This window comes from Stenella coeruleoalba, assembly GCF_951394435.1.
Source record: "Stenella coeruleoalba genome assembly, chromosome: 2".
NCBI lineage: Eukaryota > Metazoa > Chordata > Mammalia > Artiodactyla > Delphinidae > Stenella > Stenella coeruleoalba.
Window position 1 is genome coordinate 66,464,958 of NC_137147.1, and position 14,544 is coordinate 66,479,501.

A 14,544-nucleotide genomic window follows, 5' to 3' on the forward strand; every position below is an offset into this window, starting at 1 on the left:
GTCTATTCAGGTCTTCTGCCCATATTTTTAATCAGGTTGGAGTTTTTTTTTTTTTTTTTTTTTTTTTTTTTTTTAATTATTTTTGGCTGCGTTGTGTCTGCATTGCTGCCCATGGGCTTTCTCTAATTGCAGCGAGCAGGGACTTCTCTTGCTGTGGAGCACGTGCTCTAGGCGTGCAGTCTTCAGTAGTTGCAGCATGCAGGCTTCATTAGTTGTGGCTTTCTGGCTCTAAAGCACAGGCTCAGTAGTTGTGGCACTCGGGCTTAGTTGCTCCGAGGCATGTGGGATCTTCCCCAATCAGGGTCGAATCCCTGTCCCCTGCATTAGCAGGCAGATTCTTAACCACTGTGCCACCAGGGAAGTCCCAGTCAGGTTGGTTTTTATTTGGATGTTGAGTTGTATGAGCTGTTTATATATTTTGGATATTAAACTCCCCCCCAAAAAATTTTAATGAAACTCCTTCTTTCAGGTTTTTATTACAGCACTTACTATATTTATTTTTACTTACTTAAATTATATTTCTCTCTATTAAACTGAATTTTTTGAAACTGGGATTATTTTCATGTATTCATTTATCAAATATTTGAGTGTGCACTAGACAACAAGTACTGGACTTGGTTGTCGGAGAACAGAGATAGATAAGGTACAGACCTTGCTATCAAGTAGCTCATGTTTTCATGGATGAGACAGATAAATGGGAAAATATAGTTTGACAGATGCTTCTGATAGATGGGTTTCACTGAATGTTCTGAAACCACCCAAGAGGAACATAACTGAGAATGCGTGGTGAGGTTTGTCTAAGGCAGGCTTCCAAGAGGAGGTACTCTCTGACCTGAGTGTTCCTAACATATTTTACATTTAATTTTAAAAGTTTCCTTGAAAAAGGAATACAAGTGAAAAAGAGGAGAAGGGGCTAAATGTTTCTTGCAGAGGGGACCTGTTCAAGGCCACGAGGATCTGGAAAGTCTAGTGAGAGATTCTAGTTGGAATTTAATTAAGATATTAAACAGACTTAGGAGGTAGAACCATCAAGATTAGGTATTGATTTTTGTATTTTAGAAACAGGAGTTTGGAAGAATTTTATGATTTTTACTTGAGTGGTTGGATGGCAGGTTAGAGAATAAATAGTATGGTTTTTGGTAGGGAAACTTTGTTTGGTTTTGGCAGGTTGTGTTTGATGGTTCCTGAAACATCTCTAGGTATGACAGATGAGTAAAGGAGGCAGTTGGGTCTGTAATTCTGTACTTCAAGAGAGCAGTTTAGACTAGAGTCTAGATTTGGTGTTTTGCTTTCTATGGGAAATGAGAGATAAAAGTGGATTCACTTTTTTGTGTTGTGGGAAGGTGTGGGGCAGGGGAAGGAGACCTAATGGGGGTTGATCTAGGACGAAGGCATGTGTGTGGAGGGGTGGAGACATATTAGTGAGGGGTTGGGCATGGGGGTGGAGAGGCAGATCAGTAGGGGAGCTGATGGAATTCTTTTTTGTTTGGTTTCTCTTTCCATAAGCAAAAAAGTTCTTACTTTTTCTTGGTATCATTCATTCAACAAATAAAACTTGAGTATCTTCCCATATGCAGAGAACCGTGTTGGGTGCTGTGTGAAATACATCTCTGTTCCTGAGGAGCTTACAGATTTTTAGGAGAGAGTTACAGTGGACAACAAAAAATGAAATATAAATATAAATTGTCAAAGTAAATTAAGACAAAAAACAGGAGTCCTGTTTTGAGTAGTTAGTAAAGGTAAGCCTGAAGCTGAGGAGGTAACATTTAGGCTGACAGAAGGATGACAAAGAACCGGCCATGGGAAGAGTAGGGGGAAAAGCATTTTAGGCAGAGGGATCAGCACACACATTAGCATCTTTATGTATCTTTATCTTTTTATCAGTCTGTTGAAAACCATGAGTTCATACCAGTACCCCCAGTTCCAATCTAACACCACAGGGTTCATTCCAGTTTTTTCTGTGTTTCCAACTCCAGTCCAGTGAGATATCTGGCTCCCATTATCCTCAATATATTTATTAATTTGATCACTTCCCTTGTCTGTGTCAGTTGCCCATTACTGGGGCATTCCCCTGCATAGATGCCCTCTTTATGTTGCTCCTGCTCTTACACCTTATTCCAGACTGATCTTCTCCCTCTAGAAATACTTTCCTCAACACTAGTGCTAAACCTGTCTCTTAATGTGAATGTCTAAGTGGCTATTTCAGTAGTTCAGACAAGAGTTTGAAGTTAGCTTAGATTACGTTTGTAAAAGATGTGGAGAGAAGTGGACAGATTTACGATATATTTTAGAGGGAAAATTGGTGGGATTTAACTAACGGATTGGATGTGTAATGTGAGGAAAATGGGGGGGAAAACTGAGGATGATTCTCAGGTTTCTGGGTTTCTGGATGGTTGTGATATTTACAAAGGCAGTGGTTTGGAGGTGGAGGCACATTTGTTTTGAATATGCTCATTTTACGATGCCTGTGATAATTCTAAATGGAGATAGTGATAGTGATTTAGTTGGTCTGGGGTAGAGATAACATTTTGGGAGTTTTCATGGTATGTGGATGAGATTTATAGCTATGGTGTATGAACAAAGAGAATAGATGAGATGAGCTAGAGAAGAGAAGGGAGTTTAGGACTGAGGCTAGAATGGAAAACTAAGGGAGTCACTAAGCCAAGAGAAAATTGAAGAAAAGGTGTGAGATACTCATTGCAGACACTGGAAGAAATGTAGCAGAATTATTGGGCATTGTGTTTATTTAATATTGGTGATCACAGATTTATAATGAGTTTTCTTGATTATGTAAATTAGTTTTTTAGTTAATCTCTGTTGACATGGATACAGACCTGGGGAAGTTGTGGCTGTGGTTGTAGCCCAGGAGGAAGGGCAAGGAACGCGAGGGTCTTGTTCCTAGAAGATAGGCAAGTGCTTCCTGAATAGCCATGAAGCTCAAGTTGAATTTAAAGGCCCAGTTGAAGTATCTATCAACACAGGGTTTCTTTGAAAATGATTCTAGGAAATTGTTACTAACCAACAAGTGAAAAGACAGTTTTAAGGTCTTATAAATGTTTATATCACAGTGACTGTCTTAAAGCAGGTTATCCAGCAGAGTATGTTAAGCAACAACACTTGTTAGTAATTTGTTTTAGTTGCAATATGAACTTTCAAGTAATATAACTATAGTTCTTTCAATTATTCTGTACTTTTCAGAATTCATTAATTACTATTGATGTGTTTTTCTCTACTTTTTTTGCTCAATTTATAGTTAATTTGTATTGTTGAGATTTTTGTAAATTGCTTTGGTTCTAAATTGAAAAATTAATGAATATGCCTAAAATACCTTCTCATGGTTTTAAAAGTAACTCAAGAGCTAGAAAAACAAAAATTTTTTCCTGTCTAATAGCCAAAAGTTACAACAGATGTTTTGTACCATACCTTTAAAAAGTTCACAAAGCAGGTTTTCATTATACCTGACATAAAATAAGCTCTTTTAAAATATGTATTCAGGATATTTTTATTTTTCTCTTAGAAATAAAATTGATTACAGGTAACAGCTGAGAACCTATGTTTAGAACTTCTTTCTTTGTGGTTTTGTTTTTTTTTTTTCATTGGCCCCTTAGCCATACTTGTTCAGGAGATTCATCACATTTTAGGGAACACAGCAGGGATCATAGTTATTCCCCAAATAAGCAGATACCACATTTCCCCATGAATTATAGATAGTTATACTGAACATTTCTCTTAGATTTTGTGTTTTGATGTCCAGTTTTTGTACTGTATAAGATAGATGGATATTTTCTTATTTTTAATATAAATCATATGGTAGATCCATTCTTGTCATTTGATGTGAGGACTGTCAACTTCAAAATTTTGTTCTTTTTTCAAAAGCTACTGTTTTCTAAGGCAAAAAATGTTATTTTTAAGAGTATGTTTTTCCTCAGTAGTATTAACACTTCTACAATCTTATCTCTTTGGTTTACTAACATATTGCCAATGTAGAGAGCAGCAAAAATGCTTTAAGATTCTGATACGCTAGTCAGTCTTCTGATCTTACCTGAGAACTATCAGACTATCTCCATAACCTAATCTTAAAGCATTTCCTCCTCAGAAAATTTATAGTGACTATGTGACCTAGGTTGCCAGTGATGCTGGCTAATAAAAACCACCTGTGTTTAATCAGTGACTGGTCAGTTACTGAATGCAAGAGGTCTTCTAAAATCTTTGATAATATTCCTGCCGCTGGACCCCTTAAGTGAACATCATTCAAGCAGATAATAAAGGTTAGAGTTACTTTGACGTTCATACATTACAGATATTTTTTAAAAGCTACTGAAGATATGTGCACACTAAAAACTGGAGGAAAAATAATTCCACCGAAACGTTGAGAGTCCAGCAAGCCCTCTGTATCCCTCCACGTATCCTCTGTATCTGTACCATTTAATATAAGGAACTTGAGCATCCACAGATTTTGGTATCCACAGGGGCCCTGAAATCTTTCCTCCTTGAACACCGAGGGATGACTGTAGTGCCTTTTGTGTTATCTGTAGCTCATTTGAGTTTTGGTCTGTGCAGATAAGTTAAAGTATTTGATGGCATATAACTGAGATCTCTACTAAATTAAATTATGCTCTTTTATAATTTAAGTGTTGATAAAATATTGATTAAAAAATGCAAAATGTTCTTTTGATAAAACTGTCATGCAGGTTTATATAGCAGGTATTAGCTATTCATAGGAGGGAAGGGGAGCTAACGTTAATTAGTTTAATATGGTGCCAAGGTACTGAGCTAAGTGTTTAATGTATATAATTTCGTTTAATCTTCATAACATCCATATAAAGTAGATATTGTTTAGATACTATCTTTACTTTACAAGTCAGGACCAGAAATGCTACATAGCTGTTGTTCTATGTATTACTCTGGTCTGTTAAACCCCAAATCAGCATTTGTTCCCATACAACATGAATTGAACAATGTCCCTGGCATTCAGGAACTCTTAATGTAAATAAGGAAATAAAATGATACATTAAACAATGTGGGAACTGTTTTTATGAGGCTTTAGGAACATGTGAAAATACCACCTGACTATTTGGGGAGGTTAGGGAAGGTTTTACAGAGTTGATGTTTGAGCTTAGTATTGAATAGCAATTTTTTTGAACATGGTTTCATGTTAATTCTGCTACTTTAAACTGTTTACAACTTTATATTCTCAGCAATGATGAAATTAGCCTGTGATTATTATTATGGAAGCAAAAGCAATATGAGAAATATTACCTAATATATATGCAGAAGCAGTATCGAGCATGATGTATCATGATATAGTTTTTATTATCTGTTACTTTGGTGACTTTTTGATGTTAAGAATTTAGTAATCCTAGGTGAAATATGATTTCTTTCACTACAGATGTCCTCCTCGCACTTTCTTACCAGCCCTCTGCAAAATTTTTCTTGACGAAAGTGCTCCAGACAATGTGCTAGAGGTGACAGCCCGTGCCATAACATACTACCTGGACGTATCTGCAGAATGCACCCGAAGGATTGTTGGGGTAGATGGAGCTATAAAAGCACTTTGCAATCGTTTGGTTGTAGTCGAACTTAACAACAGGACAAGCAGAGACTTAGCTGAACAATGTGTAAAGGTAAGTCTTAGTTATTTATTGGACCATTTGAAGATCACTTAGAGAGTAAAAAATATATTTTGCAAAAAAAAAAAATCTTTCCGTGGTTGAAAACAATGTAAGTCACAGTCCTTATGTACCAAAGGAGATCCCATATGGCTTGGGAAAAGAAATCTTATCTTTGAAGGAAACTTGTAGGTCACTGATAATGCTTTTCTGTGTTGCCTCAGTGCTCTTTGGTTTCTGGTAGCCACTAACACTTTGAGATAGGTTATTTGTGTTCTTATCCAAAATGATTTTGTATGCATGCAGTAACAACAGGAACCATGACAACTAACACTGACCACCAATGCCAGGCATTATTCTAAACACTTTACATGTATTAACTCTCATTTAATCTTCATGGCAACTCTGTATGAGGTAGGTGCCGCTAATATCATCACTTCTGTTTTATAGGTGAAAAAAATTTAAGCATACCAAGATTAAGTAACTTGCTTGGGATGATGCAAGTAGTTAGTGGCAGAGAGCCAAGATTCAAAGATTAGGAATTTGAAGATGAGGAAGTCTGGTTCTAGGGCCCATGAATTTAATTGTTTTGCTATACTCCTGTTAAGAGTTAGCGGTTTTGTTTTATTCCTGATGGGACTAATTATAAACTTTATGTTACTCTAAAAGCATCAGTACTGGTAAGTAGTTTATTGGAAGTACTTGGTGAACACATTTATATTTTATGTGATTCTCTTTTTTTTTTTGGTACGTGGGCCTCTCACTGTTGTGGCCTCTCCCGTTGCGGAGCACAGGCTCCGGACGCACAGGCTCAGCGGCCATGGCTCACGGGCCCAGCCGCTCCGTGGCATGTGGGATCTTCCCGGACCGGGGCACGAACCCGTGTCTCCTGCATCGGCAGGTGGACTCTCAACCACTGCGCCACCAGGGAAGCCCTGATTCTCTTTTTTGATTCCTGTTTCATTCTTTTTATGATTCTTGCTTCTCGAGGTCACCAGTTTTCAAACTTCTTGTCTCAGGATCCCTTTACAAGTCTTAAATTATTGAGGACCCGCAAAGAGCCTTTGTTTATGAAGGTTCTATATATATTTACCATATTAGATATTAAAACTGAGAATTTAGAAGTATTTATTCATTTATCATAAAATAACAAACTCATTATGTGTTAACATACATTACATTTTTAATGAAAATCACTGTGTCCTGAACGAAGAGAAAATTAGTGAGAAGAGTAACATTGTTAAGTCTCATTTGAAATCTGTGGTTTAATAGAAGACAGCTAAATCCTAATATGTGCTTCTGCATTCAGCCTGTTACTATATCACACTTCGTATAACTTTTAGAAAGTACTGCCTTACATTCCTGAGAGAATAGGAAAGAAAAAGACAATTAACTGTTATAGTGTTATTATAAAAAAAGTTATAATTTCAAGGATCCCTGAAAATGTCTTCCCCATGCTTTGAGAGTTGTTTTTGTAGGTGTTAATATCTTGACTTTCTGATTGTGTGTTTATAGATTTATTTCTGTCTATGGCCTCAGAGGAAGAGGTATTTGTTTTTCTGTTCAGAGCTTTCCCCCCTCTTATTCTCTTGATCACATCACATCACTTCATTTTTCTTCCAGGACTGGGGTTTTACTCCATTGCATTTATTCACTGACCTATATTTTCAAACTCTTTCTTGTCTGTTAACACCCTGCTCTCCCTTTCTCTGTTTCCTTTGCAGATTATTCTTATTTAATTCATTCTTCAATGGTAGTATTTCCTAAGGTCCTGTTTTTAGCTTCTTAAATCTGTATAAACTTTGCCTAGACAATCTCATCTGTGAGCATCAATACCATTCATATATAAATATATGCCCTTCATGGGCTTCCCTGGTGGCGCAATGGTTGAGAGCCCACCTGCTGAGGCAGGGGACACGGGTTCGTGCCCCGGTCCGGGAAGATCCCATGTGCCGCGGAGCGGCTGGGCCCGTGAGCCATGGCCGCTGGGCCTGCGCGTCCGGAGCCTGTGCTCTGCAACGGGAGACGCCACAACAGTGAGAGGCCCACGTACCGCAAAAAAAAAAAAAAAAAAAAAAAAATATATATATATATATATATATATATATGCCCTTCACATCTTTATCTCTAGAACTGACCTCTCTCTTGAGTTCTAGACTCCATATTCAAAGGCCTGTTGGATATATTCAACTGGATGTTTGAATTCATTGTCTTTGATTACAGATAAACTCCTCTCTTGATAAGTGACATCAACTTGTAGCCAGTCGCTCAAGACAGAAACCTATGCTTTATCTTTTACTTCCTTTTTTCTACTCCACACGTGTAATTAATGATCAAGTGCTTTTCTGGTTTATTTCCTTCTGTTTGTCCCTGCTGTTATTGCCTTAGTTAAGCCCTCATTCTTTCATGAATATTAATGCTTGAATTTTTGCATTTGCCTCTACACTCTCCCTGTACCCTGCTTCCCACAGATATTAACTGGAAATCTTATCATATTATTTCCCGCTTAAACATTTTTCTTGCTTAAAGAATAAAGTCTAAATTTCTGGTATGCCTGTAAGACCTGTGGACCCTGTTAACTCTTTAGTTCTACCTGAATGCATTAAACATCAATATAATTTAGAAATTAAAAGTGATTTTTAATGTCTTAATATTCATAGAGTAAGTGTGAGGATGATGAATAATGTAATAGCTGGCGTTTATTGAATTTTTTTTTTAATGTCTAAGACCTTTATAAATTTTTGCTAAATTACTTGTAGTTCTCAGCTTGTCATGCAGGTTTCACCGCCTAAACCTATGCTGTCCAATATGGTAGCTATATGTGACTACTGAACACTTCAGATGTGGCTACCCCAAATTAAGGTGTGTTATAAGTATAAAATATACATGGGATTTTGAAGACTTATTACATAAAAATACCAATAATTTTTATATTGATTACATGTTGGAATAATGACACCTTGGATATATTGGGCTAAATAAAATATGTTAAAATTAATTTCTTCTGTTTTGCTTCACTTTTTTTTTTAACAAAAGTTTATTCTTTTCTTGTTTTTTAATATTTATTTATTTATTTTTATTTGATTGCTCCAGGTCTTAGTTTCAGCAGGCAGGCTGCTTAGTTGTGGCTCACTGGCTCCTTAGTTGTGGCATGCGAACTCTTAGTTGCAGTATGCATGTGGGATCTAGTTCCCTGACCAGGGATCGAACCCGGGCCCCCTGCATTGGGAGTGCAGAGTCTTAGCCACCGCGCCACCGGGGAACTCCTGAAAAGTTTATTCTTAAAGGTACAACAGGCTCCAAGTCAACACTTCATTCTAGCTGTAGGTAGCAGCATGTTATGGCAGGGAATCCAGATGGTTAAACGAGAATGGAATTAAGGATCACCATTGCCTCAGGCACAAGGAACAGTTTTTTGCCAGATTTCTTAATTCCACCTGTGGCCAGGGGGCCCTTCCCCATGGCCTTTGCTTTTAGCTCCTTGAGTTTCTTCTGCAGCTCTTTCTGTTTCTGCTTGAATGCCTTATCTTCCTTGGCCACCTTCTTGGGCTGCTTCAGGGACTACTTCTTGCCATCTTCACAGCCAAACACAGCTTCTGCCCCCCCCTTTCTCAGACCCTGCCCTTTTTAAAGTGTGGCTCCTAATCAATTTGGAGAGTGTATTGTGTTTTCTGTCATTCTCGAAAATTAAAATTGGACTTACTGTATTCTTTTGTGAATTTTGTTTTACTGTTGTAGGTGTTAGAACTGATATGCACTCGTGAGTCAGGTGCGGTCTTCGAGGCTGGTGGTTTGAATTGTGTGCTTACCTTCATTCGTGACAGTGGACACCTGGTTCATAAAGATACCTTGCACTCTGCCATGGCTGTGGTATCAAGACTCTGTGGCAAAATGGAACCTCAAGATTCTTCTTTAGAAATTTGTGTAGAATCTCTGTCTAGTTTATTAAAACATGAAGATCATCAGGTAACTACATTGCTCTTGTGTACTTTCTTTTCAAAACGTGGTTTTATAGCGTCCACTAGTTATAACCACGATATCCAGTGGACTCTTGAACAGGGTGAGGGTTAGGGGTGCCGACCCTCCGCACGGTTGGAAATCTGCACATAACTTTACAGTCGGCCATCCATATATGGGGTTCTGCAGCTGTGGATTCAACCAGCTGTGGATCATGTAGTTCTGTAGTGTGAATTTAGTGGGGAAAAAAATCCACATGTAAGTGGGCCCATGCAGTTCAAACCTGTGTTGTTTAAGGTTCAACCTTAGTGCAATTTGAATTTTTTGCTTGATGAGCTAGAGATAATTTTCATCTTCTCTTTCTTTTATCTTAGATCTCTATGATAATCTCTTTTTGTTTTGGCAGTGATATGTTTTAAATTATAAAATGTTACATGTTTATTCTTAAAATTTAAACGTTTTAGAAGTATATAATTTTTAAAGCTGCACTTATACCCAGTGTAATTTGTTGGCTCAGCACAATTTTGTTGGCTTAAAAGGGTAGTTTTCATTAAAGTAAAATAACAGTATTTGAAATTTTATATGTGTAAACTTGTTATATTAGCATCTTTAGGAAATAAAACTTGACTTTTAATGCTTTTTACCATTTAGATGTTAATTATTTTCAGTTGCTGTCCATCGATTATCTTGGCAAAGTTGTACATAATAATAGTAAATATTTGTTGAGCTTTTACTGTTCCTCTAGATTCTTTACATATATCATTTCATTTGAGCTCAGACAATGAATTATAAGTACTGTTACTATTCCCATTTTACGGATAAGGGAACTGACGCCTTGAACAGTTAAGTAACATCTTTAGGTTATACAGTTATCAGAATGTGGAGCCAGTATTCAAACCTAGACAGATTGTATGCTTTGCTACAATTGCCTTTCTTAATAGTCTCAGTATTGAAATAAACAGTACTGGTCCTTTTTAAGTGAATTTTATCCATATGTATATTCTTTACATCATTAGGTTTCAGATGGAGCTCTGCGATGTTTTGCATCACTAGCTGACCGATTTACCCGTCGTGGTGTTGACCCAGCTCCATTAGCCAAGCACGGATTAACTGAGGAGCTATTGTCTAGAATGGCTGCTGCTGGTGGTACTGTATCAGGGCCATCGTCAGCTTGCAAACCAGGTCGCAGCACCACAGGAGCGCCTTCCACAGCTGCAGATTCCAAATTGAGTAACCAGGTGTCTACAATTGTAAGTCTGCTCTCAACACTTTGCAGAGGCTCTCCAGTAGTAACGCACGTAAGAGTGTTTTTGAATCTTACTTAATCTTTCAGAAGAAGTATTTTGGTGTAGTGCAAGTATGCTAAAACTTCTTTTTCTCCCATTCTCTTTTTAGGATCTCCTGAGGTCAGAACTTCCAGATTCAATTGAAAGTGCATTGCAGGGTGATGAAAGATGTGTGCTTGATACCATGCGTTTGGTTGACCTTCTCTTGGTGCTATTATTTGAAGGACGAAAGGCTTTGCCAAAGTCTAGTGCTGGATCCACAGGCAGAATCCCAGGACTACGGAGATTGGATAGTTCTGGGGAACGCTCACATCGGCAGCTTATAGACTGTATTCGAAGTAAAGATACCGATGCACTCATAGATGCAATTGACACAGGAGGTTGGAAAATATTTTTTAAAATATAAAAAGAAAACTGTGAGATAAGGAATTATATAGGCAACTTCTAGTTTCTAGATTTTTAATTTTTTTTTTTTAATTTTTAGCAGTTGTGCCAGAAAATAGAATGGCCAACGTATTCTATATCCTCTCCTCTCCCCATGTATATAAATTATCAGCCTGGTGCATGGTAAGATCTGAGTAAATGCTTGTTGAATAAGTAAATGAAATTAACCTGTCTATTGCCAGGAGTTCATACCAATTCTAAGGTTAAGTGGAGATTGAATTTAGGGCTGTTGTTTTCTCAAGATTAATGGAAACTGACACAAGTGAATTATCATTATATATAGTCAATTTTTTTTACACTGCTTCATGAGGTGATCAGCAAATATAAGTTGGTGAAAAATGCTTCTGTGTCATCAGACTTTTGTTTTTTTTTGATTATCGATGTGGTTTAGTTTCTTTTCCTCAGTTACAGTGTGAGGAAACTAATACTCTTGAGTTTTATTGTGTTTGTTTTTTTGTTTCTTATTTTATGTTTATTTTAAATAAAAATTTTAGAATACTTTTTCTTAGCAGAATTTACATTTGCTGATTATTTACTACTTTATAGTCGACCTGAATGTTTAAAATTGGCTGTGTATTTAGTGATTATTAATAACAATCTTTAAATGGTTCCCACTTTAGAAAAGTTCATTATTATTTGTTGACTTTTAAAAAGATTTATTTTTTTCCTTCAAATTTCCAGCCTTTGAAGTAAATTTTATGGATGATGTGGGTCAGACTCTATTAAACTGGGCCTCTGCTTTTGGAACTCAGGAAATGGTAAGCTAATAAATAAAAGCTAATGTTTTAAATCAAAGATAGCAATATTAATAAGGCAACTTGATGATGCTCCATCATTTTACAGGTAGAATTTCTTTGTGAAAGAGGTGCTGATGTTAATAGAGGTCAGAGGTCATCATCATTACATTATGCTGCATGTTTTGGAAGACCTCAAGTAGCAAAGGTAAAATCCAGGTTTTTAAGTTATTAATTTAATATTTAACATTTACATGGTTCTGAAATTAGAATGAAATGAAAACTTTTATTCTGATAAGCCATGCTTTCATGCTATCTCCATTTGCTCCATTTCCCTATCCCCACTACAGGTAAGCGTTTTTGATTGGGTTTTTTTGTTTATCTTTTCATTGTTTCTTAATACAGATGCAAGCAAGAGTAAATATGTATGCTTATTTTCTCCTTATACAAAATGTAACATATACACTGATTTATACTTTGCTTTTTTTCATCTAATAATACACATTTTTCATTTAATAATACACATTGAGACTTCTCCCTATTAGTATATAGAGAGTTTTTGTACATCTGTATACTTGGCATGTGTGAATGTACTGCAGATTTATTCAGCCAGTCATCTATTGCTGAAAACTTGTTTTTTTCCCGATTTCTTACTCTTGGTAACGAATAACTTTATACATGTTTCTCTTATTTCTGTTTATCAATATAGCAAATATTTTATTTGCCGAAGAACATGATATCTTTGACTCTTAGATTAGCAAAGAACTTTGGAGAGTTCTTTTTTTTTTCCTATTTCCGTTTTGTTATGTTTGTTCCTTTGTTTTGTCTTTTAGATTCTTCATATAAATGAAATCATACAGTATTTGTCTTATTTCATTTAGCATAATACCCTCTAGGTCCATGCGTGTTGTCGCAAATGGCAAGATTTCATTCTCTTTTATGGCTGAGTAATATTTCATTGTGTATATATATATACCACATGTTCTTTATCCATTCCTCTATCGTTGGGCATTTAGGTTGCTTTTATATCTTGGCTGTAGTAAATAATGCTGCAATGAACATAGGAGTACACATATCTTTTCCAATTAGTGTTTTCATTTTCTTTGGATAAATATCCAGGAGTGGAATTGCTGGGTCATATGGTAGTTTTTTTGTTTTTTTTTTAAATATTTATTTATTTGGCTGCATCGGGTCTTAGTTGCGGCATGTAGGGTCTTTCACCACGGGGTGCAGATTCTTCCTAGTTGTGGAGTGTGGGCTCCATAACGCATGAGCTCTGTACTTGCAGCATGTGGGCTCAGTAGTTGTGGTACACGGGCTTAGTTGTCCTGCGGCATGTGGGATCTTAGTTCCCCAAACAGGGATCAAACCCGCGTCCCCTGCATTGGAAGGCAGATTCGTAACCACTGGACCACCAGGGAAGTCCCTGGTAGTTCTATTTTTAATTTTTTGAGGAATCTCCATACATCGTTACTGTAGAGTTTTTTTTGTACAGTTAGGAGAAATTGAGGTCCAGAAAGGTCAAATGATAAGGGTTGAACCAAATGTATGATCTAGGTCTCAAGAATCTTCATATTGTGAAGGAATTTTTCATATTTGCTAAGAAGTCAGGCACACCTGGATTCAAGTCTCAACTCATTAACAAAAAAGGCTGTCTGGCCTTGGACCAGTTTCTTAAGTTTGACTTACAGTTTTATTAATAAAATGTATATACACTCCTAGTATTTTATTTATTTATTGTTGACTGCGCTGCGCAGCATTTGGTATCTTAGTTTCCACAGGGGACGAACCTGTGCCCCCTGCAGTGGAAGCACAGAGTCTAAACCATTGGACTACCAGGAAAGTCCCTGCTAGCATGCTTATTGTGATAATTAGGAAAAAATACATGAAAAGCACTTAGTATAGTAGCTGGCACATTGTATGTAGATGCTTAAATGGTAGCTGCTACTATTGTCACTGTATTGCTAGTATTGTCTTTACACACTGTAAGAAGATTTTTGTTAACAACTTAGCTTTCTAGGTGGTCTCTTCAAGCTCAAATTCTGTCAGTTTGAATTGGTTAATTTTTAGAGAATGATGTTCCTAAGGGTGGTAAAAATTTTTATTAAGGCAATTATTTTTTCAAACCCTTACTGTTTTGCAGTTTTGGGTAGCTGAATGGGAGAAGGAGCCAAATGAATTGGATCTAACCTTAACCCATCTTGATTATACGTCAGCCTGCAATGAGCTATAGCTGCCATTACTAATAATGATATAATAGTGCTCACCAAGCACTTATTTTGTGCCAGCCAGGGTCTTAAGCATTTAACATGTTTTATCATTCTTCACAGGTTCTCCTGTTTTTTAATTGATTCTAAGATATTACCCACCCCCCCATACACATTTTAACATCTTTTAACTAGGAAAGTCTTATAATTGCTATTGGCCAGATAGAAATTGCAGCATAGTTATTATTACCTGTCAATTCAATACAAATTGTGAAATGGATTTTAGTAACTTGAGTGAAAAATCCTT

The 14,544-nt window shown here is 36.6% G+C and overlaps 1 protein-coding gene across 4 annotated transcripts in view; it reads left to right on the plus strand.

Annotated features, from left to right (window-relative positions):
* Positions 1–14,544, plus strand: part of HECTD1 (HECT domain E3 ubiquitin protein ligase 1) — an 88,465-nt gene that overhangs the window by 18,439 nt on the left and 55,482 nt on the right. For all 4 annotated transcript variants that reach the window (XM_079906435.1, XM_079906436.1, XM_079906438.1 and 1 more), the window contains exons 3-8: positions 5,390–5,624; positions 9,348–9,575; positions 10,583–10,864; positions 10,962–11,232; positions 11,978–12,054; positions 12,140–12,238. In XM_079906435.1, the coding sequence (XP_079762561.1) occupies positions 5,390–5,624; positions 9,348–9,575; positions 10,583–10,864; positions 10,962–11,232; positions 11,978–12,054; positions 12,140–12,238 (1,192 nt within the window). The remainder of the gene's footprint in view (positions 1–5,389; positions 5,625–9,347; positions 9,576–10,582; positions 10,865–10,961; positions 11,233–11,977; positions 12,055–12,139; positions 12,239–14,544) is intronic.